This window comes from Ipomoea nil, unplaced genomic scaffold, assembly GCF_001879475.1.
Source record: "Ipomoea nil cultivar Tokyo-kokei standard unplaced genomic scaffold, Asagao_1.1 scaffold2957, whole genome shotgun sequence".
Classification (NCBI taxonomy): Eukaryota; Viridiplantae; Streptophyta; class Magnoliopsida; order Solanales; family Convolvulaceae; genus Ipomoea; species Ipomoea nil.
Genome location: NW_017619385.1, coordinates 2,542,120 through 2,570,000, shown reverse-complemented (window position 1 = coordinate 2,570,000; position 27,881 = coordinate 2,542,120). Strand labels below are relative to the sequence as shown.

Sequence of the window (27,881 nt, the reverse complement as noted above, 5' to 3'; positions counted from 1 at the left end):
CATTATCATCACGCAGCACCCAACCCAACCCCATCCGTCTTTCTTCCTGCCGCATAGAAACATCCGTATTAATTTTATACCTGCCCATCCGCGGCTTCTTCCAGTGCACAGCGCCCACCACCCCATTCACCCGGTGTTCCTGATTCGCCCCACGCCACCCTTCCAGAAAGTCTAGGGCACGCTGCACCACCAAGGCTGAATTATGCACACTGCCCTTCCAGACACAATCATTCCTGCTTGTCCACAATCCCCAACATACCATTACAAACCTTGGCAAAGAGTCAGCACACAACTTACTAACACACCAAAAAAACCAATCAGAGATATTATCACCTGCATAAGCATTCAGCTGTGGCACACCCACTAGGTTCCAAACCCGCCTGGCCTCCGCACAGTTGACAAAAAGATGGATCGCAGATTCGGCCGCAAGCCTACACATATGACAATCAAGTGAACAAGCTACCCTTTTCACTGCCAATGCATCACGTGTGGGAAGAAACTCAGAAGCCAGTTGCCAACAAAAACATTTTACCTTAGGGGGAACATTTAAACTCCATATACGTGACCATGGCCGAATATCCGAAGCAACCATGGTAATCCGTTTGTAGCATGACTTGACCGAGTACATCCCCTTCGGATCCCAATGCCAAGTCCAACGATCAACAGGCCTGCGCCAACTAACCGGAATATTCATAATCAATCTTGCATCACGGGAATTAAAAATATCATTAACACAATCAAAATCTCATCCCGTACCTTGGTCATTCAACAAAGACGTTACCCGAGCACCGAAGACAGATTGGTGAAACTCTGTTTCCACATATGGGTTGTTGTCATCTGGCAACCAGGGATCCAAACCAATTATCGTGTCCGCCCTATTTCCAACGACCCTTCTACACCCCTCCCTCAACACCCCTTGTACCGCCACAATACCCTTCCAAATGTAAAAGGGATTACTACCCTCTATTGCATCAAAGAAACCACACCTCGGGTAGTAACGCGCTTTGTAAACCCGAGCCACCAAAGAATGTGGCCTGGTTACCAAACGCCAAGCCTGCTTCCCAAGCAACGCTTTATTCATCTCATGCAATTTCCGATACCCCAAACCACCACAAACTTTCAGCTTACACAACCCCTCCCAAGAGCGCCACCGGATGCCCCGGCCCCCTCCTACACTGTCAGTCCACCAATACTGATTCATCAACGTCTCAATCTCGCGACACAGCCCCACGGGTAACAAGAAAATCATCATTGCAAAGGTGGGCATTGCCTGAATCACATTCTTCAACAGGACTTCCCTACCTGCTCTCGATAGAAACTTTGCACTCCACGATCTAATCTTAGCAAGTATTCGGTCTTTGATGAAACCCAAAATCTCCTTCTTTCTCCTGCCAATTAGGGATGGTAGCCCTAAATACCTTCCACTCGTAACCCCTTCCTCCACCCCCAGTACCTCCACCACCTCATTCCGCACATTCTGCTGAACATTTGCACTAAAACACGCAATGGACTTGTCATAATTAACCCATTGGCCCGAAGCCTTAGAATAAGTATCCAGAACATACCTCATCTGCACACTCTCATCCATATTCGCCCGATGAAACAAGAAGCAGTCATCAGCAAATAGAAGATGAGAGATCGCCGGGGCACCTCTAGCAACTGTGACACCATGCAACACACCCCAAGCCATTCTCTTGTCCAACAATGCACTGAGCCCCTCGGTTACAAACAGAAACAAGTAGGGTGAAAGCGGGTCCCCCTGACGAAGTCCCCTTCCTGGTAATATAGGCCCCAACTGCCGGTGCTCATGCAGCACAATATAACGCACAGATGTAACCGTCTCTATCATTAAATCGACCCACTGCTTAGCAAATCCCATTTTCAGCATTACAGCCTCCAGATACAACCACTCAACCCTATCATAAGCTTTGGACATATCCAATTTCAGCACCACGACACCATTCTGCCCCTGCGTTTTCCTCTTCAGGTAGTGGTGCACCTCATATGCCAGCATTATGTTATCCGAGATTAGCCTCCCCGGAATAAAAGCACTCTGTGCACTGGAAATCAATTTATGCAACATATGTTTCAATCTGTTAGCACATACCTTTGCCGCGATTTTATACACCACGTTGCACAGAGCTATAGGGCGAAGATCCTTCATAGTCACCAGACTCGGCTTCTTAGGTACCAACACAATAAAAGTCTCAGTTGCCCTCTGTGGTAGTTTTGCAGTCTCAAGAAACTGCTTACAAAATAACCACACTTCTCCTCCAACGATATCCCAGTAGTGCTGGAAAAACCCCGGGCCAAACCCATCAGGACCAGGCGATTTATCAGGATGCATTTGAAAAGCTGCTTCACGAACCTCGTTCATACTCAGCGGCGTTAACAACCCCGCATTATCCACATCAGAAACCCTTTTTGTAATAACATCAATCACCTCCTGCACATCCCCGTAGTCCGGCGAAAACAACTCCTCAAAATAAGCCACCATCAACCCTCCTAACTGTTCCTCCCCTTCAACCCAATTACCCTCCCCATCCTGCAACCTCACCACCTTATTCCTCCACCGGCGGGCCTTTACCGAATTATGAAAGAATCTACTATTCACATCGCCCCCTTATACCAGTGCTCTTTCGCCAGCTGCTTCCAGTACAAACTCTGTTGTTCTAGCAAAAACAAATGCTCCTTCTGTGCAGCTGCATAACCTCTCATACCATACCCATCTCGCCGCATACACAACCTTTCCATCTGGCTCTTACATCGGTCTATCCTCCGCTGGAACTCTTTATTATACTGACGACCCCACCGGCTAATATCCGTGACACACATACCGATTCTAGAGATAGTATCCAAACCCGCAAACCGGGTCCAACTCTGCACCACAATCTCTCGGCACACATCCTCCCGTAGCCACATATTATCAAAGCAAAACCGTGACCGTCTACGAACCCCGGGTAACACAACTGGAGTCACTAACAACGGCGAGTGATCACTGTAAGGGATAACTAAAGATTGCGCCCGTACACCCTCAAATAGAATAAGCCAATCATCAGATGCAAGGACACGATCCAACTTCTCCTCAATCATATGATCAGTTCCCCTGGACTTCACCCACGTGAACTGATTTCCACTAAAAGGCACATCATGCAGACCACAATCTTCCACCGCCGCTCTAAACCCATTAATCTGCCACTCCGGGTGAGGCACACGCCCCCATTTCTCTGACTGGTCCAAAAGATCATTAAAGTCGCCTACGACCAACCAAGGCAACTGACTCCGCCCCGATAGCGTGCGTAACATCTGCCAGGCCTCCCTACGTCGGGTTCGTTCCGGATATCCATAATACCCCGTTAAACGCCATTTCGGACTCCCAACATCCAACTCAACCTCCGCGTCCACATGATTAGTAGAATAGCCCGTTACCCTCAACTCCACCGTATTCATCCACAAAACCGCCAATCCCCCACTATGTCCATCCGAATCCACAGCAAACACACTATCATACCGCAACTGTACACGCACCTCCTCCATCCGGTGCCTATCAACAAACGTCTCAACAAGAAAAAGCACACACGGCCTCTTAGAACGGACCAAGTCCGCTAGTACACGAATCGCTGTAGGGTTGCCAAGCCCCCGACAATTCCATGATAATAGACTCATAATTAGTGCAGACCCGCCTCCAAGCCGTTTTTTGAAACCGTAGCATCACAGTCCATACCCGAAACCGTCTACGACACAACCTCCTCCACCCGCCTCCGTTTCTGCTCCCCAACCACAACACAGCCACCATCCCCCCTCACCCCAACACTGTCCCCAACCCCACCCTCCATACTGCCATCATCCTCCCTCACCACAACACTGCTCCTAACCTCGCCAACCACACTGCCACCCTCCCTCCTTCCCCCCTCACTGCCACCAACCTCTTTTTCCAGTACAGAACCCCCACCACCGCCCCCAACCTCTTTTTCCAGTACAGAACCCCACCACCGCCCCCAACACTGCCTCCATCCCCCTTTTCCACCACAGCCTCCCCATCTCGTCTGTCACTCTCCACACCAAAACTGGCCACACCCCCCATTGCCGGCGACTTCCAGTGCTTCCTCTCAGCAGCAACTTGCGGAGGGATCCAACGTTGATTCTGCGTCGGCGTAGCTCTCCTCGTCCCCGCCCTGAGCCAGGCCCCATAAGGATTGTCCATAATCGGCTGCTCCCGCCCCAACGCTAGATGGCAGAACCTGTCCCCATGCCCAATCACCCCACACAGAAAACAAAAAGTGGGTAGCCTCTCGTACCGAAAATCCACCACAACCCATCTTGCACCACCCTTCTTCAATCTCATCTGCTTCTTAAGCGGTTTATACACATCAATGGAGACCCGAACACGGAAGAACATTCGTATCGAACCATCAAAATTACGTGAGTCCGTTTGGACAACCGAGCCCAAAAACGAGCCAATTGCCCCCGACCGAAAACCAACTGGCAGTGCATGAATCTGAACCCAAAACTCAGCATGAGTTAGGGCTACCGACTCCGCATCAACCCCGGACGGCACCTCCTTCATCACCAACAAACTCTGCTCATATGCCCATGGACCCTCACTCAATATCCGACTTCGGTCCCCCTCATGATAGAAACGGAACAAGAACTTCCGTGGCTCTAGTTCACGCATATTAACCCCCATAGCAGGCTGCCACACCCCAGCCATTGTATCTTGAAAGAAAGCAAAACGTACTGACATGGTTGTTATTAGCCTCCCCACCGCATAGAAGCAGTCTTCTTCCACAACCGGGTCGATGGTCTCATCTGCGATCTGCATGAAACTTCCATCATCATCTACGTCTGCTAGAGTCAGGCCCGCACACTGGTTGGCAACGTCATCAGCTTCCATCGTCTATCACCGGCGAACAGCTTATCGTCACAGCGAAAACCGCAAAAAACCCTCGGAAACCCTAATGAACTCGCGAATACGGCGAGAGAAAAAAAAAAGTTATAGGATCAAGCGCTTACGATTACGCCAAAAGTTATAGCTAGTAGCTAAGATACAACTTTATTAAACTCTCATCACATTTTCGAGAGACAGTGTTGGACTTAGCTTGATTCTTCACTGACATCTACCCAACAATCTCCTTAGCCACCAACTAGTGAATTTGGCCCTTTACTGACCTCCATCCAACACGTACTTATATATATCTCATATAAAAAAGAACTAGAACGTTGATATTATTCAATGGGATATTTGGGTCGAGGGGTGTTAGCGAACAGAGCTTTCGGCAAACTACTCGTGTTCGTGTTCGATAAGCGTTCGTTTATGTTCGTTTGTTAAGGTAAACGAACCATTAACAAAAAAAATTTAGAGCTCAGTTAATAAACGAACAGAGCTTGAACAGTTGTATGCTCGTTTGCTAAGAGATCGTGAACAAGCTCGTTTGTGTTCGTTTAAAAATGTTCGTGAACAAGCTCGTTTGTGTTCGTTTAATAATGTTCGTGAACAAGCTCGTTTGTGTTCGTTTAATAATGTTCGTGAATAAGCTCGTTTAGTGTTCGTTTAATAATATTCACAAACATATATATATGTACATAGATTATATTTTATGATCATGAACGTTGATTTTTTCTTGAACGTAGATTTTTTGTTGTTCACGAACGAATTGTGATCATGAACATGTGCAAGTGTTTGATTATTAAAGGTTCACGAATGTGTTCATGAACGTAAACGAACATGTTCGTGAACGTGCTTGTTAACGAACATGTTTGTGAACGTGTTTGTTAACGTTATCAAACACGTTCGTGACCGTGTTCGCGAACATTAACAAACACGTTCGCGAACATGTTCGTTAACGTAAACGAACACGTTCGTGAACGTGTTCGCGAACGTTAACGAACACTAGTGAACGCTTAACAAACGAACACGAACAGGATTTTTAAAAAGCTTAACAAACGAACACGAACACGAACATTCCAAAATTCTTAACAAACGAACACGAACAACGTCCGTTCGTTTATGTTCGGTTCGTTAATAGCCCTATTGGGTCGTAACTCTTTTGATACTAATTTGAGTAATGGAGAAGAGTTGATGCATCATGATATGAGACAATCTTAAATTTCTCGACTAGCTATCCCACCTTTAAAGGTACCTACAATTTAGCGAGGGAATTAGTCAATGTATTCGTCGGTAGGGGTGTAAACGAATCGAATCGAGTCAAATATCTCGCTATTTGATTCGAATTCGACTATATATTCGAATATTTGTATTCGTATTCGTTTAATATTCGAATCTCAAAATTGATTCGTATTCGATTCGACCAGTTTATTCAAATATATTCGATTCGACTCGAATATTCGAATTCGAAATGTCTAACTTTAATTTTTACAAAATTCTCCAATAAATTAAAATAAAATGTAATAAAAATTAATATTTAAATATCATAAAATATTTTATATATATATATATATATATATATATATATATATATATTCGAATATATTCGAATCATATACACTATAATTCATATTCGTATTCGAAAAAAATTTAAATTGAAAAAAATATTCGAATTCAAATTCATATTCGAAATATTTAAATTTGAATCCACATATTCGAATTCGAATCACGAATCCAATTTTTTTTTTATGATTTGTTTACCCCTAATCGTCGGTGAATACTTCAGGCTCAAAAAATGATGTTGAAATAAGTGCGTCTAACTCCAAATTCTATACCTACTGGCTAATGCTGCTTTTAGTAAAAGTGTTGTTTCTATAAAATATCTTTATTTTAAGTAAGGAAGGAATAAATTATACTCCGTACGGCTTTATTTATGGATTGAGTAAAGCAGGCCATGTTTTTTTCTTATGAAAATGACATTTTTACTTCTCCGGGCCACCTCAGCTGTCCAATATAACAGATTTGGACGGCACATGTTTAGCTCACTGATTCAGTAAATAATATTTAGGAGAAGAGTTTAAGATTCGAATTTTAGCAACGACTATGTAGGAATTATGTTCAAAGTGAACATATCTTTTGTGCACACCGACGTTTGGTCATGTCTATTGAACATTGAATCACCGTGATTTACATCATCCCAAATGCTCTGTTAGGCCGAAGTTGGGAATTCAACCTTTTGAGAGAAGAATATAACAGACTTGGTTCCTCACTTCCTCACTTATTGTTGCCGTCTCCACATCATTCCAATCCTTATATCATGGATCAAGGTTCACACTTCTGTGGATCTTAATGTATATGCATGTATCTTATATTGTGAGTTTTTTTGTCTTGTGTTATAAAATTTTGTACCTTAAACAAATTAGTAATTGTGTCTTATGTTATTAATTTCTATATCTTGTATTGTGAAATTCTGTGCGTATGAATACAAATTATGTACTTAAATCATATTTGAAAAATAAGTAAATATATAACATGTACGTGTATGTGTCTTGTGTTGTGATTTTTTGTATCTTCTGTTATGGAATTTTGAACTTTACTAGTACGACTTCTGTACCTCATCGTTTCGATCCATGGTCTATAATGTTATGTGAACACTGGTCCATGATATAAATCGTCACATTATTCTCACACTGATGTGCACAAAATTATAGAGAAAAACGACATTTATGTGTTTTAGATTAGACACATTTTGCTAAAGGCCTTGTGGTTGAGCAACATAATTGTGACCCCTCAAATGAGGGGTTTCAAGTTCAAACCTCAGTATGGAGTATTAGTTCTTTGTGCTTTAGTAGGTTGAGAAAATATGTATGAACAGATATTAATAGTTTTAGGAATCTTTTTTTTTTTTTTTTTTTTTGGAAATAGGTTTAGGAATCTAATTGAAAACAAAGTTATATAAATGAACTTAGCGGGTGTATTCAATCCTGATTTTTGTAGACTTTTAAAGACCTTAAAAGTGATAGATGATAGATACCCCCTAGACGGGTGCTCAACGGGGAACAATGTAGGCAGTCAGGAAGAGGCGCGTACGACACTTAGCAGTTCGGAGGAGGAGATCTCTATTGTTCTTATGATTGCATAGCACTTAGGCGGCCCCCTAGTCGGCTTGGTTGGGCGACCAAGCTAGGCAGTCGACGTGTCCCTAACCGAGTGCGCACTCCAGATGCAATTAAGGGCAGATTTAGCGGAGATTTTTTCCGTGTGCGCAAAGTAACTTCCTTTTCTCACATAAGGAAGTTACTTCAACATTTTTAGAAGCTTTCCTAAGTCTATTTTAGTTAATTCTTCTCTTCTTGCCTTCTTCAAGGCCATATTCCTTGTAAAAATACCCTCCTGAGGTTACATTGTGGGGGATCCAATTTTCAATAGAAGCACCGTTACTCTGTCTTATTATTTTCACATATGTTTTCTCTTTCACTTAGTATTTTACGGTAGTGTTGGTCCGTCGATCGGCTGTCCATAAGCCGTAAATTCAACATTGGCGCCGCCTGTGGGTCATAGCTTGTATTATTTAGGTTGTCGTTTTGGACCAATATCTTCAGCTAATAATACTACTATTTCCTACCCAATTCTTTATTATCATATTCGGTTTATGTTTGCCGTTTTGGGCCAGTATCTCGAACTAATAATACTATTATTTCTTACTTCATTTTGTATTATAATATCCGATTTATGCTGAACTCGGTTCCAATAAAATTATCTATTATTAAAAAATATATATTCAATATATTAAAAATATACATTTGTTCGTGAGCTATATTACCATATGAACCATGTAATATAATTTTCCATCCAATGGAAGTTGGGCAATCTCTTTTAATTTATTTTATATGAAGAAGTCATTGACAAATCCAAAGTGATGGGCCCTACCTTTTAATCAAGAATAGGTAGACCCTTCACTATATATGTGATTGGCTCATAAAATTTTAAAATCAACAAAAGAAAAGTATACATCCATGATCCATCCATCATGAGCTAAACAGTTGGCTACTAAATCGAGTTTGATTCAAACAAGGGAATTATTTAATAATGAACTTTAATAAAATAAACTGACGGTTTATTTTTACATTTGAAATGAAAATATAAAAATATTATTACAAAAAATAATGTTAATTTTTTAATAAAAAAATACTCCGTATCAAATTTGCATTGTGGAGTTGAAAGTCTAAGGTTCGAGCCTCGGTGCAGACGTAGATTTGTATATGTGATTGTGAGTATCCCCTTCTTTTGTTATAATAATAAAAAAAAATTGCATTGTGAATGAGAATGGCCCTGTTTGGTAACATAGTTAACTTATCAGTTAACTTTGACTTATTTGATCACTTAGTTGTTTGACTTGGTTAAACAATCAATATAAGTATTTGATTAATTAGCTTTTTGTAACAACTTATTGCTCTAAAACGTTAAAATTCAAAAAGTTACTCAAAGCAACTTTTTCGATAAGTTTTTTGAGAAAGTCATTTTGATAACCATATAGTGTTCTACAATCAACTAATCAAAGCAAGTAACCATTCAGGTAATAACTATTTACCAAATGCATCTTTTATCTTTTAAAAAAATAATCTGTCTCCGTATTTTCCATTTGGATTCCCTTATACAAAAAGTGAGTTTTAAGACTATTCACATCTCTGTAATTTTTTATGCTCCCATTGTGTTATTATTATCAAGTTGTAATTCACCTCTATTTTTCTCTTCATTAATGTAATTTCAACTTACTTACAAAAATGATTCTACATTTATATCACCTAAAAAATTATTTTCTTTCATTAATAAAATTAACATTTTTTCACGATTATTCTCTTTTATCAATATATAAATTATATTCAAATATTATAAATAATGATAATAGAAATTCAAATTATGTAAAACTATTTTTAAAAATTTGAAATGAAACAATTCATGTAAATATTTGAAAACAACTTTATTGGGTAAAAATTTTAAAAAAAGATTCGTATTACGTAACAATTTGATTTACATAAAATTACATTTTATAGATCAAAGAAACAACTTCATAAATTTAAATTGTGCAATTATTTATTAATACGTTACTTAAAATCATTTTAAACCAATTTGCACTATATCAAAAATAAAAATTAAACAAAAAATTATACAATTTTTATTTAAAGTAAATATAAAAATACAGAATATAAATTTTAAATATAATAATAATAATAATAATAATAATAATAATAATAATAATAATAATAATAATAATAATAATAATAATAATAAATTCCTGCTTTGTAGAGCAATGCATGATTGAAAGTCACACCCCTTTCAAAGGGCAAATGGCTTAAATTTGAACTTCGAAATAAAATATATTATTTTGAAGAGATACTATACGAATGTCATCCCATACTTAAAAAGTAATTTTAAAAAATGAAAATCATATAAAGTTTATCCACGGCCGCCGCCTCCGTGAAACAAGCGGATCGGAAGCGGCGTCCGATCGTCTTCCCCAATCTTCATTTCCACCACAAACGGCGTCTGCCTTTATTGTCTTCTCTGCCTTCACTGTCTTCTCTTCCATTATTCGGTTACGCATTACCCCACCCCCTCCATCTCCACCTTACCAGTCGTTACTCCCTTATTTTCGCATTGTATTTTCCCTTTGCTTTGTTTTATTGATTTAATTTTGTTTGCAGTTTATGTGTTTTTCCGCTGGTTGTTTTGATGAGTTTCTTCCTCTCGTTTACTTGGCGAGTTCTTTTTCATATAGCGTGAAACGATAAAACTGGTCATGGCGTATGTGAATCTCATCCTGGGTGACAAACATAACAATGAAAAAGAGACTCCTCTGAACTATGATATGCAGTTCAGGCCGATGGAGATATTGTCAATGGGTAGAAGAATGAAAATAGATACTCAGGTGGTGTGCGAGACTATTCAATCAGTGTCAGTCTTGGGTATGTTTGACCAAATCATTAAAGAAGCTTTAAGTTCCTCCAAAGAATTCGGCTTCAAATTTGTGAAACAGTCTACGAATCAAGTTTTCTGTAGCATTGCTAGGGAAGTTGTTTCTATGTCTGACTGTAAGGAATGTTTGACAATTCCATCGATCTTTATTGTAAACGTTTCAGCCTTAGCTTCTTTATTTAAAAAAAAAATGAAAATCATATTTAGGGTGTGTTTGATTCATGGGTTTACACATTAGAAATGAGAATTCAAATCATAGTTAGTGTTTGGTTGACAACTTTTTAAAACATAACTATAGGATTTGATTACCCGTTCAATTAAAAAACTCATTCCTTAATTAAGAAGGGGTACGTATCATTTCATTTTATGGACAATCTAATTTTTAAGTCTGAATTAGTACTTTTAGATTTTTATTTTGATTTTTTTTTTTTGTTCATATTGATATTTTGGATGTTATTATATTAGAATCAATTGTCTTAATTTTTTTTTTATTTTGTCTTTAAAAAAAAAAAAAAAAAAACTCTATTCCCATTATAGGGTCATACACCTACTACCAAACATGCAATACTTGCAAGGTAGTATTTCCTGTGACCTTCCCTCAAAGAGAGCCACAGAGGTGTCATCTAAGTATAAGGTGCTTGGCATGATTATCCTTCTTAAAAAGCGCAAATAAAAAACCAGTCAATTGTCTTAAATGTGAATACTCAAGAGAAGATATTGGATTATATATAAGTAAAATTTTAATATTATTTAATAATTTTGTTGCTATTATAATTTTTTTTTTGAATAATTAGAGGTGTACATTATTATTGTAAAAAGTTGAAGACTAAAACAACTAAGTAAGGAACAATTGAGGGGTTAAAAATACAGTTCCCCTACATTAAATATACTCTCCCGATAGTCTTTATATACATGTATAATACATCAAAATACTGAAATTTTGGAATCTAAAGAGTTAATTTCATTTTTGGTTATAGATTTATAGGTGATAGTTCACTTTTAGTCCTTTTTTATTAGAACATTTTTATTTGTCCTAGAATTATTGTGGCATGATCATTTTTAATTTTGCATCAACAAAATTGTTGAAATGTCGTTAAATACCGACATTTCAATCTTTTTTTTTATTTTTTATTTTTTTTATACAAAGTAGGTTGAACCACTATATTTTTTTTATGTTTTTTTTTAAAAAAAAAATCCATAATTGATTATGCCACAATAATACTAGGACTAAAAGCGAATATTCTAATAAAAAGGACTTTAAAAGTAGACTATCACATATACAAAAAATGGATTTATGTCTAATCTAAACAACTTGTAATGTTTTCTTTAAGCTGTTCACATAAACATTTTCTTGTGCCAATTATTACTTTCATTTCTATATTTTCCTTTTAGCAATGGTTGTATGTACTAAAATCCCCGGCAATGTAACTGATCTTAGTTTAAAATTTTGGATTGGCTATTGGAGTTATAATTAACTTGCAGCTTCCTGTAATGAACCATCAACAGGTTTGCCAGTCTATACATTTTTCTTGTACTACAAAAAAATTCTGTTCGATTTCTCAACTTAGTACACTTTCTTTGAACATTTCTTGTATTGCTATTCTGCCCTGAAACTTCTTGTAATTGGTTGGTCCCTGTCAACAGTTGAACATTTCTGGATTGGTGTTGTTTTCTTCCCCTTCGGCCTTTTCGTGTTGAGATTTATCAGTCTTTCTACCAACTTTATGAGAATATTTGGCGAAAGCAGCTGAAAGTGCTGACTTGATTGTTATGTCGGGTTCATTCTTTCTGCGCTTGTTTGGATCTTTGACTGCTGTCTCGATCTCTTCGCTTTCAGGGGCAGGACTTGCCCCGGTATTTGCATTAGCAGCTGCTTCAGGAACGGCATGTTTAGACACTTCACGCTGGAAAGGTTCGTGGAAAGTGTCATACAGGCGTTTTACCTGCTCATTATTGGATGCCAACATGGTGTTAACTGTCAGCTATATGAATTTCAATAAATAGACGACAAAAGATATTAAGATAAGATGCACAGATATTGTATTGTAACACAGTCAATAGTACTCAAAAAAGATAAGATGCACATGCTCTAGACTTAATCTCGTGCACTCTGGTTAGAGTAACAAATTTATGTTGCATTTGTGTATCAATGTCGCAAAATGACAGACAGTATGGTTCTGAACAATCAGCTCTCCATTCATCCTTCTCTCATGATGTAGAATCAGCTATATAACTCGAAGTCTCAAACTTTCTAGGCTACAAAAGCTTTTTACTCTTTTAATACATTTTACCTTTGGCTTGTTTTTACTTTCATTTTTTTCTTTGTATTCCTATTAATACACTTAAGTTGATCATTAAGCATTACTTGGTATGTTCTCAAATAATCATCTATTTTCTCTTATTTTATCTACAAAGGCAACGGCACATACAATTTTGTTCTCTTACTTTATATATTTCACGTAAATAGATTTAAAGAAAAGTGATAAAAACAACAGCCCTCTTTTCCCCATAAAAGAACAAAACCAACAAAAGCAAGACAGAGAAGAAAGAACCTTGCGCTCCCCTATGCCAGGGCAACGAGCGAGATCTTCCATGGATGCATCCATGATGTTAGAAAGAGACTGCAAATGAAGAAGCATGTCACATTGCGACTAATAATTTCAGAAACACGTCACATTGAAAATTGACACATACCCCAAATGTTGAGCCAAGGGTCACTACATCTGTCTTGTTAACATGCCGTATTGATGTGAGAGCATGATTCAGCTGCAATAAACAAGAAATTCATTTAGTGGTGTCATTCAGTGAAATCAGACCTACAAAGACATGTATAATTTATGAACATTGAATCACTGATTAGCCAATGTCATGCTAAAAGGGCAATTGCTAGAACAAGAGATCAACAGCATACATACCCGAGATAGATAGTCTGTATCCATTTGGCCCTGAATTAAATCAGCAGGCTTGTTTTCATAAACTTTTATTGTCTCCAAGTAGCGTGCACATTCTTCCAAGCTAAAGGAAAGAAGCAATTGAGCATTCTTAGTTTCTGAATATGAAGTTTCAATCACCTTAGATATTCAAGAACTCAGGTCATTGATTAATGATATGTTCAAAAGAAATACGGATTATAAACTAGTATGAAAAAAAGAACAAATTTTCATGACGAATTTCTGTTTTCAGAACTATCAAAATTGGAAATACCAAACAAATTATGAAAATGGAGACTTATGTAGAAGTGGATAAGCAAGAAACTCCAAGAAGGATGAGTCTATTGCATCCATTGGGCACTAAAAGGGTACCTCCAAGCACATAATAGAGTGCAATCATGAAGTAGAGCTGTCCTTGTAACTTCAAGTAAAGGCTTAACAACATCTTCCTGGCATCAAAGGCAATTATGAGCATCAAATGCCGAAAGTCAGTCATATTAATGCTTGTAAGAAATGTTGAGAAAAGACCAAAGGTCTAAATAGAGATTGAAAACTTACAACATCAACATGGCACAAAACAACACGTAGCCTAAAATTCTTCTGCAACTCTCTTATCCGAAAATACAAATAGTCTGGATGAAGAAGATGATATCGAAGACTACATGAAAGTACAACGTGTTTATGAAATTATTTAAACAGAACTTTGAAGCATATGAAGCATTAAAGATTACAGAAGTTCATCATATACAATGCTCCTCATTTCACAATGAAATTTTAGAGAACAAATATTAACATATAGAAAAGCAAATTTCAATAATCAAGCATCTATTTTATCCAGCCAAAATGTTAATATAAATGAAATAGTTAGCAGCTCGAACCTCAAACAAATATTAACATATAGAAAAGCAAATTTCAATAATCAAGCATCTATTTTATCCAGCCAAATGTTAATATAAATGAAATAGTTAGCAGCTCGAACCTCAAATATAGGGCACAAGCATTCTGCCCCAATAGGTAGTCAGAAACCACATCTGCAAAAACCCATCTAACATTCCTTATATGTTTAAGCATAGGATTTCCCTTCTGCAGGTGCGGGGAAATGGAAAGAATAGATTAACTAAAACTGAAGCAAGACAATACGATTTACATTTATTTTTACAGATCAACATGAATAATGGCATTTACACGAGTTACAGTTCTTGTTGTAGATGTTCAATTCATCTCTAGTGCATTTCAAATTTGGATTAGCGCAGGTTCTTTCTAGTGTATTTCACATTCAGATATAGACAGGAAAATATAATCATTTATTCCTCTAATAACATAAGCACTTGAATCTAAAGTTTTTAGTAGGAAAAAAACAGTCTAAAAGTTCATTTATTTCTAACAAATTTAGTAAACACAGTAAAATATACAATTTTGTACAAGAAAATGCACTTGAATCTAAAGCTTCTAGTAGAGAATCCGGCATGAAACTTCATTTGTTTCTACTAAATGCGAATTAATGTATGATTTTCACGAATTTCTTTCATTGCAGACTTACCTGTCTATGGCTTACAAGTATAGCATTTCGCGGCGGAGGAACAGCGGTGGAAGAAGATGATGGCCGCGTAGCCGACAAAGACGGAGCTTCTGATTGGATAATCGGCCTAAAAACCCCTAATTTAGCCTCAATTTAATTGTAAATACAAATGCAATATTTCCATTACGCATTACACAGAAGCCTGAGTATTAATGCAAAGAGGACAGCGTGCTAGTGTATAACAGACCTTGGAGCGACGGTTTGCGACGCCGGAGGAGCGGAAGCGGAAGAGGAAGGCGGCGGCGGCGGCGGCTGAGAGTAGAACTCTGAGTCCTTGACGAAATTGAAGGCTTGAGAGAAGGAAGTCGTAGGGTTGAAGAGAGAAGACGGCACCGTTTTGGTCTGAGAGGTCTCCATCACCTCCTGATACGAAGGGATGTTTATCACGAAGCTCTTCTTCTTCCCGGCGGCGTCCTCTCCGGCCGGTCGCTCTTCCCGCTCTGTGCTTTCCATTTTCAGTGATGAACCGCGGGCGAAAAGGGATGTTTTGGATTTCTTCTGAAGGGGCAACAAATAATAAGGATTGTTTCTTCTTGAGTCTTGACCCCTTAGGTTTTTAACATTTGAATTTTGTTAATTATACTTATAACCCTTGAACAAGGGTAATATTCATTTTGTATCCTTAAAATTTATAAGGTTACGAAATCGATTAGTTTTTTTGAGTGATGAAGGAAACGTGCAATTACTATTTTTGGATGTGTATTACGCAAATTCTGTCTTATGACCTTAGCCAGCAAATGATCACAAAGAGGTAAGTCAGTTTATGTTACAAAGAGGTAAGTCAGTTTATGCTACTCATATTTAATTAGCTCAAACCAAGAAAGTTAATAGACTGTTCCTAATGAGAGTCGTACATATAACATTTTTTATTAACAAGTTGACAGGTTGGCCAACTTTAATGGAAATGTCTCAAAATTGATGGATTTTAGTGTGCGCACACACACGAATGTTGTAGCTTGGTAAGATGAAACTCATCATGAATTAAGCAAGAAGTAAGAGGATGAGTGCTTGAACGAAGTCTAGAGGGTATTGTCCAAAGTTTATACTGAAGTATTTTATTTTTAGCAAGGTTGAAAAAATCGCTAGGCGCTCTCTAAGTGTCTGGGGGGCGCCTAGCGCCTAGGGCGTTTGATTTTTTTTAATTAAAAATTATTTAAAATCCCATCTAGGGTGCCTAAACGACTTCCTAGGGCGCCTAGATGACCGCCTAGTCCACGACGAACTACTCGGCGCCTAGGCCGCCTAGGACACCTAGAGCGCCTAGGCGGCCGACCGTCTAGAACGGCGATTCCGCCAAATTTCTAAGCAGTCGGCGGCCGCCTAGCGCCTAGGCGCAATTTTTACAAAACTGATTTTTAGCAATATAATCTAAGAGCAAAAGTGTAATTGAAAATCTAAAACATGAATAACATGTATAATTTGGTTGATACATGGTAGGTCCATGATGTGAGTGTTATTAATAATTATTGTTATTATTATTATATAACCTATAGTAGTTAATGTGTGGTATTAGATTATGTCTAATGTAATAGCCTAGCAGATAGGAGAGTTTAGAGGTAGACTTTGATATACACTTCTGTAATCCTATCTACCGGTAACTGAATAAAGTTTGAATTCTCATCTGGTATCAGCCTAATCGATCCAATTCCTTTTCTCTCTCCTCCACCACATCTGAAACCCATCCACCACCGTACCCAAAATCCCATCTATCCGCCAATGTCGTCGAACTCATCACATAGAACCCCCGTTCCTGCCGATGGCCCTTCCTCGGCTGGCTCAAACCCGTTAGCTGGAGCACACCACTTTATATCGATGAAACTCACTTCCCAGAATTTTCTATTCTGGAAGACTCAGATTATCACGTTCCTACGAGGTTAGGAGTTGGAAGGTTTCATTGACGGAACTCATCCGTGTCCGCCGGCAACGCTCACCACCACGGATGGCGACTCCGGCTCCGATGCGACAACGACCACTCCGGTGCCGAACCCGGCATATAAGCAGTGGGTACGCCAAGATCAATCTATTTTGTCCCTGTTGATCTCGGCGATGTCGGATGAGGTCCTCCACCTTGCGGTTGGCCGGGCTACCGCGGCCGAGGTGTGGCATTCGGTGTGCACGGCATTGGGCTCCACGACTCAGGCGAGATGCCTGAACCTGCTTGGACAGTTCCAGGCCCTTCGACAAGGTAACGCCACACCCACAGAGTATCTCGGTCGGGCGGAATTATTGGTCGAGGCCCTAGCGCAAGCCGGACAGCCGCTCACCATGTCCGAGCAGAACCTGTACATACTACGTGGATTGCGGCCGGAATACCGCTCGTACGCCGCTGCCCTCACCGCCAACACCTCGGTTTCTCTTCCCCAGTTGGCCGACTATTTGCAGGCTGCCGATTTCATACTTGCAGACAAGTTCGGCGCTGGCGGAGGCAATGGAGGTTCGACGCCTACAGCGTTCTACGCCGGTCGTGGCCAGCAGCAGAATGGTCGTGGTAGTAGGGGGCCGCATGGTGACGGAGGCGGCCGGAACCATCGTGGCGGCAGAGGTAGGCGCAATCAGCGCGGTGGCCGAGGTGCCAAATCTGCAGGTCTCAGGGGCACACTGCGGTATATTGCTACAAAAGATACACCATGCAACCGCCGGCCCAGGCACATGTCGCAGTTTCCGGAAAGTCGCCGGCGTCCACCGCACCACCGCCCGAATCATGGTATCCCGATACGGGTGCTACAGCACATGCGACCTCGGATGCAGGCATGCTGACCGCCTCGAATGAATACAATGTCCCGGACACACTCCGGGTTGGGAATGGTACAGGTTTAGTAATCTCTCGGGTTCGCCATGCATCAATCCCATCTGAGTCTAAACAATTGTTTCTGTCAAATGTGTTACATGTCCCTAATTTAACTGTGCCATTATTATCTGTCTAGAAATTTGCTACTGAAAACAGTGTGTTTTTTGAATTTCACTTCAATTGTTTCATTCTGAAGGATTCCAACACCAAGGCAATATTGCTTAAAGGTCCTACCTCCGGAGGTCTATACAAGTTACCCGTGTCCCGGAGTCACTTTGCGTTCGTCACTTCTCGTGCTACGCCAACAATCTGGCATCACAGGCTTGGTCATCCTCACCGTGTCGTTCAGAATAAAATTCTAAAACACTGTCCAGTTCAGCAAAATAATGTTATTTTAGAGTCATGTACTGCTTGTCATCTTGGCAAGACTTGTCATTTTCCATTGAGTAGAATTGAACAATCTAGCGAAAATGTACTAGATTTAGTTTATACGGATATTTGGGGGCCTGCTCCAATTATCTCTTCTAGTGGTTTTCGGTATTTCTTGTTGTTCGTTGATGATTATTCTCGCTCCACCTGGTTTTATCCATTAAGGGTAAAATCAGACATCTATAAAATGTTTAATTTGTTTCGTTCTTGGTAGAGCGACAGTTTTCGCGCTCTATCAAATCCATTCAGTCCGATCTAGGGGGTGAGTATCGCAAACTGCATACCACCTTTGAAACTCTCGGGATTAATCACCGACAATCCTGCGCATATACGCACGAACAAAATGGAAGGGTTGAGCGCCGCAACAGACACATTGTCGAAACGGGCTTGGCTCTTCTTGCTCAAGGGTCGGTCCCACAACAATATTGGGATTTTGCCTTTGAGACCGCAACGTGCTTAATCAATTATCAACCCCCTTCCGCTATAAAATTTGAAAGTCCTTACTACAAACTATACAGAAAGCTTCCTCCATATCAATTCTTAAAGGTCTTTGGGTGTCAATGTTACCCGTACCTGAGACCGTACAATCGCAATAAAATCGAGTACCGTTCCACTCCATGTGTCTTCTTAGGTTACCCACCATCCTTTAGGGGATATAGGTGCATGGATCTAATCAGTGGGAAAACTTATACCTGTCGCCATGTTCATTTTGACGAATCTGTGTTTCCCTTTGCAACAGGTTGTTTACCACGAGTGGACGAGTTACAGCCCGTGTCGTGGGCTTCTGCACCAGTATTACCAATACAGGGTACTGGGTACACTCATGTTCCTACTCTTGGTCCTGACCCTGAGCCATTAGCTCATGAGTCACCTCCTTTAGCCATTGAGCCCCCTGATCTTACGGCTCGTAGACGAGGTCGGCTTCGAGGCCGGGGTCGGGGTCGGGCGCAGCCTCAAGACCAAGGTCATGTCATGCGGTTACGGCACATGACTCATGGCAATGCTGAGGAATTTCAAGCCCTAACTACCACAACAACGGCGGATCCAACTTGCTACTCTCAAGCTGTTGGACACGCTCACTGGAGGGATGCTATGGACCAGGAATTCAACGCCTTACTGCACAATAACACATGGTGTCTAGTCCCACCTGATCCTAACATGAATATAATTGGATGCAAGTGGGTATTTCGCACTAAGCGTACTGCAGATGGCGCTGTGGAACGACATAAGGAACGCCTGGTAGCTAAGGGGTTTAACCAAGTGGCAGGTGAAGACTTCTTTGACACATTCAGCCCAGTTGTCAAACCGACTACAGTACGTATGCTATTTTCCTTAGCAATCACAAACAAATGGGTCCTGCGCCAACTGGATGTCCATAATGCCTTCCTAAATGGCCATCGAGCTGAAACTGTTTACATGAAGCAACCACCGGGTTATGAAGATCCTACTCATCCGAATCACGTCTGCCACCTACAACGCTCACTATACGGTTTAAAGCAAGCTCCTCGTGCCTAGTTTAAACGGCTACACGACTTCTTATTATCTGCGGGGTTTTCTTCGTCTAAAACGGATGTCTCCCTATTCTACCTCACTTCAGAGGCGTCGCAGGTTTTCCTCCTCGTCTATGTGGATGACATCATCATGATGAGCAACAACACCTCCCTACTTGATACTCTACTGGGTCGTCTTGCAACTGTGTTTAAAATTCGGGATCTTGGCAAACCGGGCTTCTTCTTAGGCATTGAAACTGTTGATGTTGCTAGTGGAATAATTCTGTCTCAACGGCGCTACATGACTGATTGGCTTACTAGGGCTGGAATGGTGGACTGTAAACCCTTGACTACTCTGGCTTCGGTTACTCGCTCGGCAACTCCGTCTACAGAACTGTTTGATAATCCGACGCAATATCGTCGCATTGTTGGGGCTCTTCAGTATCTCACTATCACACGGCCTGGTTTGTCCTTTTCAGTTAATCGCCTATGCCAGTTCATGCACGCTCCGACTGTCGACCATTTGGCAATGGTTAAGCGGGTTCTTCGGTATATTAAGGGGACCCTTCACTATGGTTTACGTCTGAGTGCATCACCTACTACCTCTATTCATGCTTATTCGGACTCTGACTGGGCTGGGTGTCTTGTTGACAGGAAGAGCACGAGTGGTTATGCTATTTTCCTCGGGTCTAATCTTATCTCCTGGCTGTCCTGGAAACAGCGCACTGTGGCCCGTTCTTCAACCGAAGCTGAGTATAAAGCCCTTGCCGATGTTGCTGCTGAGGTTACTTGGGTTGTTTCACTGTTGCGTGAGCTGGGACTGCACACCGGTCAACCAGCTACTTTGTGGTGCGATAACTTGGGGGCTACGTATTTGTGTGCTAATCCCGTGTTCCATGCCATGACGAAGCATGTGGAGATTGACTATCATTTCGTCCGTGACAAAGTTGCAACAGGGGACTTCAAGGTCAACTTCATATCGACCAAGGACCAGCTAGCTGAAATCTTCACCAAGCCCCTTATAGGTCCGAGGTTCACTACACTACGAGACAAGCTACATGTTGTTTCTCACCAACCTTCCGCTTGAGGGGGTGTGTGAGTGTTATTAATAATTATTGTTATTATTATTATATAACCTATAGTAGTTAATGTGTGTGGTATTAGATTAAGTCTAATGTAATAGCCTAGTAGATAGGAGAGTTTAGAGGTAGACTGTGATATACACTTCTGTAATCCTATCTACCGGTAACTGAATAGAATTTGAATTCTCATCCATGCTATAATATTTAAATAGGTGATTCTAAAAGTTTAAATTTATGTATATGCAATAATCTTTTTTTTTTTCAAGAGTTATTGATGAGCTGATACTATAAATATGTTAGATTGTAGTTACCAAAAAAAAAATTAATGAAATGCAAGTTCGATTGTTTTCAAAATGAAAAAGAAAAAGAAAAAAGAGTTGTCGCTGAATGGATGGACCAAAGTGTTGAAAAAATAACATAAAAATAATATTATAAGTGGCTATTTTGTGGTACAAATATATGTGGAGTCCACTTTTGATTTGAGTCAGGTCTAAGTGGATTCGGGTTTTTCATAGTGAGACGAAGAGGTTGATATATTGTACGCTCAAGACGGATAATGGGTAAATGAAAAATTGATTCTCAAAATAGACCCATTTGAGTTGGAAAATGAAGGTGGAAAAGCTTATAAGTAGCCTTTCTCCCACATTTAAAAAAGGAGATTTGCACAACTATATATACAAGACCGTTTTAGAGGGATGTTGAATTGTATAGTATAGAAGTTCTCTCTCGCGCGCAGGGGGTACAAATCAAATTTCAGAATGAGCCTGAAAAAGGTATGCCAACTTTTCGAAAATTTTCCAATAGTTTTAGCAATTGTCTGAGTAGTGGCCACTCAACCTTGCGAGTGCCTACCTCTCGGACTTGGGGACCGAATAGTCACAAAGCGAGTGACTATTCGGCCATCTGACTGAAAGGTAAGTTCTCGTAACCTTCCGGGTATCTTTCGAAGGTACCATTCAGAATAGTTACCTTTCAAACTACTCACGTTTCGAACCATTCGAATCACTCTTCGGAGTACTGTTCTGGGTATTAATTCTGATGTTACGGAATTAATTACGAATTAATTTCAATTTTGAATTTGAGAATTAATTTCTAGGTTAATGGTCGTCGGAGGTTACCATGACTAATTTTATTACCAGTTTTAATGTCATGATTAAATATTATTTAATCCTTCAACTCTTATATAAGTTTTGGTTGAACATATGATTTTACATACTAAAATATTGTTTTTCTTCCTCTCGAAACTCTACTCTTCTTACTCCTCATTTTCTGTGATTAAAACTGTGTTCTTGTTCGCGGGGTTCTTTTGTTTGAGTGCTCAAACTTAGAACGGTACATTATTTTATCTTGGAAAATCTAGGGTACAACACTCCTAGCACCAAACGGAGGTACCAAATAAAGTTTTAAGGATAGTATGAGTATCACACAACTCAAGCTAACCTAGCCTTCTATCCTTTGCCATTGTTGTGCTTGTTAAATTCATATAAATAATCTTTTCATAGGATTTATTTCTAAGGCAAAGTTAGATTAGATAAATCTCATTCATGAGATATGAAGTTTTTTTTAATACTACTGACTTTATTGTAATGTATTATCTATGTATACATGGCCACAAATGTGACATTTAAAGTACAAGCTACTTGGTAGAAAGTTTGTGTACTTAAAATTCTATTTTGAGAACCTTGCCCAAGGGTTGAACAGTTGTAGGAGATTTCACTGGACTATCATATTCATACTCAAATTTATTCATCTTTTCTCTAGATATGGAGTCCTCACGCAAGGCTGCTATGGCCTGCTTCCTCTTCTCCTTCAACTCCCTCCATCTCATTATCCTGCTTTCCAGTCTCTCTTTCGCTTTCTCAGCCGCCTCCGCTCTGCTTATGGCTTGCTCCGCCCTCGTCCTGAACTCTCCGACCTTCTGCATTGCGCTCTCCGCTTCTCTCTTTACTCTTTCTAGTTCCCGCAACTGATCCGATTCTCGTTCCTCACGGATTTCTTCTGCGATTTTGTGTTGCTTGGATTCTAACGCTAACCGCTCAAGCACGAGGGTTAGGGATAGCTTGTCGCTTATGGCTCGAGATTCTGCGGCCTCCGCTTCGGCGGTTTTTGATTTCTGTTTATGAATCTCTGATCTCAGCAATGCGATCTCTTCCTGGGCTTTTGAATCGTCTTCGTTGGATCTGTTGATTTCGTGCTTTAGGTGTTTGATCTGTGTCTCCAGTGAAGTGATGTGACCGGATTGGTCCCGGTTCTGCTTTTCCGCCGTCTCCGCGCGTCTCAGCGCCTCGGCTTTTGCGTCTCCGGCCGCCACGGCTTGGGTTTCCAGGCGGAATATCTCGCCTTGCGCCGCCCTCAGCTCCGCCACGGCGCAAGATAGCTGTTCCCGGAGCCTTGTGGACTCTATTATTGTATGATCTGACATCTCCTTCATCTTCAACTCCAGCTCCTCCGCGCGATCCTTGTGTAATCTGCACTCGTTCAGGTACACTTCTCTCTCAAACCCGGAGGTCATTATCTGTGCTAAAAGCTCCTCCACTGCGCTCTCGTTCTGGCTTAGCCGAAACAATGCTTGCTTGTGCGCTGAATCCTTCGCCTCCAGCTGAAGTTTTAGGCTCGCAAATTCTTTCAATACTGTCTCCAGATCTTTCTTTTTCTCTTGTTCCTGTTTCAGCAGATTTAGGTCAGACATTATTTAGGAGAAGACATTAAAGTTCGAAACTCGACAGTATGAGATTATGCACAAAGTGAACAGATTTCTTGTGTATATGAACATTTGGCCTTGTCGGTCCACTGAATTACCTTTGGAGTTAGGGTTCAACCTTTTGGAGGAAGGGGAAGAATAAAAAATCCTTGCCCTAGTTGTTATAAATTTAAATTGTCACCTATAAACTAAGATAAGGGGCAACTCAAGCTAATGAGCGATATATTGACATTCTTGGTTTGAGTCGGTCATGAGCAACTTAGTGGTTTGCGTCATTGTGAACCTTTGACGATTAGTATTATAAGGCAGAGTCTAGTCAGTACATATTCTCAGATAATGGTTGCGAGTTTCTGTCGTCGCCCAAAAAAAAGATAAATATATGCAAATTAAAAAGAAATTTGAACTTACATTCTTGTTCCTGGGGCTGGTTTTCCTCTGGTCACCGAACAAAGAGAGTGCAGCTTGGACTGATTCAAAGGGCTTTGAATCAATGATTTCCCCCATGTTAAACTTCTCCTCCAAATAATCCAAGCTTTTCATGAGTATTACTGTCTTCTTTTTTTGCACAGTCCAATGAAATGGATGTTGGAATTAGTTGAAGATTCATAGTGTATGTAGTGGGTTATATGGAGATTGAAATTGTTAAAGAATTATGAGAGAAATGATTTCTGAGATTCCTAGGTGGAGATTCATACAATGCCGTGGTGGTGGCCATTGTTTTATCAGCTGTTTCTAGGTTAGTCGTTTAGGAAGAGTCGTCCAAGAGGGCAAATATTCTGTGGACCAACCAGGAATATGAAGTATATTTTTAATATATTAAAAGTATATCATTTTTGTATTGAAGGTATATTATTTTTGTACTAAAAGTACATTATATAAAATAATGTATCTTTAGTATATTAAAAATGTACTTTACGTACATAAATAATGTACCCTTAATATATTAAAAATATACTTTTTATTTATGGTCCACACAATTGTGTAGACCATGGTTCATGTAATAATGATTGGTCCAAGAGACTGAACAATTAAATTTTGTTTTGTTATTATTTCATTGACTATATATGCACAGATGCGTTTAGCTTCACCCATTTTCCTTGTCTTATTTATGGAATATTAGGCATAACTCTAAAAAAAATGCTCTATATTTTTCGTATCATAACTAGAATCAAAGTTTATGTCATTTATCAAATTTTACTAGTCTTTTCTATGTATGTATGTATTTAAAAAAAATTAAATATTTATAAAAACATATTTTGTTAATTTTATAATTTGTTTTCTTAATTATATTTCTTATTTTATTAATTATAATTAAGGAAACTGCATGTAGAAATGAAAAGAATTTAATTATTAAATTTGTATGGATTAATATAATCCGTAACTATATTAAGCATAAATAATTAAAACTATGAATCATTACCATTATTTTGAGTACAATTCATTCTTTAATATAATTTTAGTACACAAATCACCATTCACCTTAAGCACACAAACAAAACACCTTAAGAACACAAATAAAAAAGAAATACATAAATCACACACCTTAAGCACAGAACAAACACATTAAGCACAAAACTCATACACTTAAGATTTTAAAATGACTCACATTAAGCACAAATTCACAAACATTAAGCACAAAACCCACGCACCTTAAGCACAAATCTCACGCACCTTAAGCACAAATCTCACGCACCTTAAGCACAAAACTCACGTACTTTAAATTTTACCAACTACTCACATTAAGCACAAAATTCACCCACCTTAAGCACAAACTCACACACATTAAGCACAAAATCCAAGCACATTAAGCACAAATCTCACGCACCTTAAGCACAAACCAACGCACTTTAAGTTTTAATAACTACTCACATTAAGCACAAAATTCACGCACATTAAGCACAAACTCACGCACATTAAGCACAAATCTCACACACCTTAATCACAAAACTTACGCACCTTAAATTTGACTTAGATGCAAAAATTACCAAATTGCCACCGCATTTTTTTTTTTTTAATTTGGTAATCCTGGACCTTGATTTAAACAAGATCAATGGCTCAGATTTAACCCCACAACCGCACCAGAATTAAGTTCCAGTGCAGGTAAGTGTCTCCCGTGCAGTTGTGCGGGTGATTAATGTGCGTGAGTTTTGTACTTAAGGAGTTAAAGTGCGTGAGTCTTGTGCTTAAGGTGCGTGAGATTTGTGCTTAATGTGCATGCGTGTGTACTGAGTTTTGTACTTAATATGCGTGAGTTTTGTACTTAAGGTGCGTGAGTCTTGTGCTTAAGGTGCGTGAGTTTTGTGCTTAATGTGCGTGAGTATGTACTTAATGTGAGTTGTTGTTGAAACTTTAAGGTGCATGAGTTTTGTGCTTAATGTGCGTGAGACTTGTGCTTAACATGCGTGAGTTTTGTGCTTAACGTGCGTGGGGTTGTGTTCTTAAGGTGTTCTGTTTGTGTGCTTAAGACTCTGTTTGGCAGAGCTTATAGCTTATTTTAAGCTACTAATAAGTTATAAGCTCGTAGCTTAAAATATCAGTTTATTTTGGAACGCTTCAAAATAAGCTAGTAGCTTTCTAACTTTTTTTCCATCTTTGTCCTTATTATTTTAAAGAAATGACATCATTTACTCTTCCCAATTAAAACCCTTTTCTCTCCTCTTTTATCTGCAACTTCCGCAATTATTATTATTATTATTATTATTATTATTATTATTATTATTATTATTATTATTATTATTATTGTTATTGTTATTGTTATTGTTATTGTTATTGTTATTGTTATTATTATTATTATTATTATTATTATTATTATTATTATTATTATGGAGATTCGCAACAATATTGCTATTTCATTATGGGATGCTAGATCAAGATTATGCTAATAATTTTATTTTAAAATGTTTTTTTTTTTGAAGACAAAATGTTAAATTTTAATATGTAAACAAACTAATTTAAATTTTATGATGTTTTTTTTTTTTTTTTTTTTTTTTTTTTTTTTTTACATTAATCATCTTATCAAAAAGCTAATTTTACCAAACACTTTCAAGCATAACAGCTAGCTTAACAGCTCTTTAGTTTTAAGCCCCTAGCTTATAGTTTTTCAGCTATATTTGCCAAACATAGCCTTAATGTGCATGTGTTTTGTACTTTAAGTGCGTCAGATTAATGCTTATATATATATATATATATATATATATATATATATATATATATATATATATATATAGATTAACAATCATATAGGAACCCATCTTTAGGTAGGAACCTAGGAACTTATCATAACCATTTATTTAAGATGATCAATGGTTTAGATTAAAACCTATTTTTATGAAATTGTTGGACTGATTTTCATTTATTTTAGATAGTTTGGGGGTATTTAGGGTATTTTAATACATAGCGTTTTGGTGAATTAAGGAAATTACGAGATATTCTCTTCCGGTTCCCCACTTTCTCTACATCTACGATGGTGGATGAATTCATTCTTGGTGTGATCGAGATGGATGAGAGGAAGGGAGATTGCCACAAACATGCAGGTTTTTATGATCTTCGAATGCGTGCTTAGATGAAGAAAAATAGCATTGTGGAAATTAAATGAATTAGAAGATTAGAGTCCTCCGACATACGCACATCTGGAATGGGTCTCATTTTTTTTATATGCAAAACCATGGCTTCTGTTCTCAATCGTTATGCTATGGACCTGTGTCCATGCATGCTGGGCACAGGTAACAGTGCCGTTAGTGGCTCTGTTATCTTCTACATTTTTTTTTTTTTTTAATTTCAGACCGCTTCGTTATAGGATTATATGTTCATAATTTTATTACTATATGTTCATAATTGTAAGTTCATAATGTCAGAGCTCTATGTTCATAATTCAATAACCGTACGTTAATACTTCTATAACTGTACATTCATAATTCCGTAATTGTACATTCATAATTCAATAAATGTAACTTCATAATTTTCAAAGATCTATGTTCACAATTTTAGAACTCTATATTCATAATTTTATCACTATATGTTC

General features: G+C 38.9%; 2 protein-coding genes across 2 annotated transcripts; both read right to left on the bottom strand.

Moving 5' to 3' along the window:
- Nucleotides 1-12,295: 12,295 nt before the first annotated feature.
- LOC109162796 (DNA excision repair protein ERCC-1) lies at nucleotides 12,296-15,897 on the bottom strand. Its single transcript, XM_019311483.1, has 9 exons — nucleotides 15,558-15,897; nucleotides 15,332-15,437; nucleotides 14,771-14,874; nucleotides 14,350-14,449; nucleotides 14,164-14,240; nucleotides 13,777-13,876; nucleotides 13,556-13,627; nucleotides 13,414-13,482; nucleotides 12,296-12,804 (listed from the first exon to the last, which is right to left on the bottom strand). Exons 1-9 carry the CDS (start codon nucleotides 15,821-15,823, stop codon nucleotides 12,499-12,501), a joined length of 1,200 nt encoding a protein of 399 aa, XP_019167028.1. The 5' UTR covers nucleotides 15,824-15,897; the 3' UTR covers nucleotides 12,296-12,498.
- Nucleotides 15,898-22,768: 6,871 nt separating this feature from the next.
- Nucleotides 22,769-24,682, bottom strand: LOC109162797 (WEB family protein At1g12150-like). Its single transcript, XM_019311484.1, has 2 exons — nucleotides 24,269-24,682; nucleotides 22,769-23,821 (listed from the first exon to the last, which is right to left on the bottom strand). The coding sequence occupies exons 1-2, from the start codon at nucleotides 24,398-24,400 to the stop codon at nucleotides 22,820-22,822; spliced, it is 1,134 nt and encodes a 377-aa protein (XP_019167029.1). The 5' UTR covers nucleotides 24,401-24,682; the 3' UTR covers nucleotides 22,769-22,819.
- Between the last annotated feature and the right edge of the window lie 3,199 nt (nucleotides 24,683-27,881).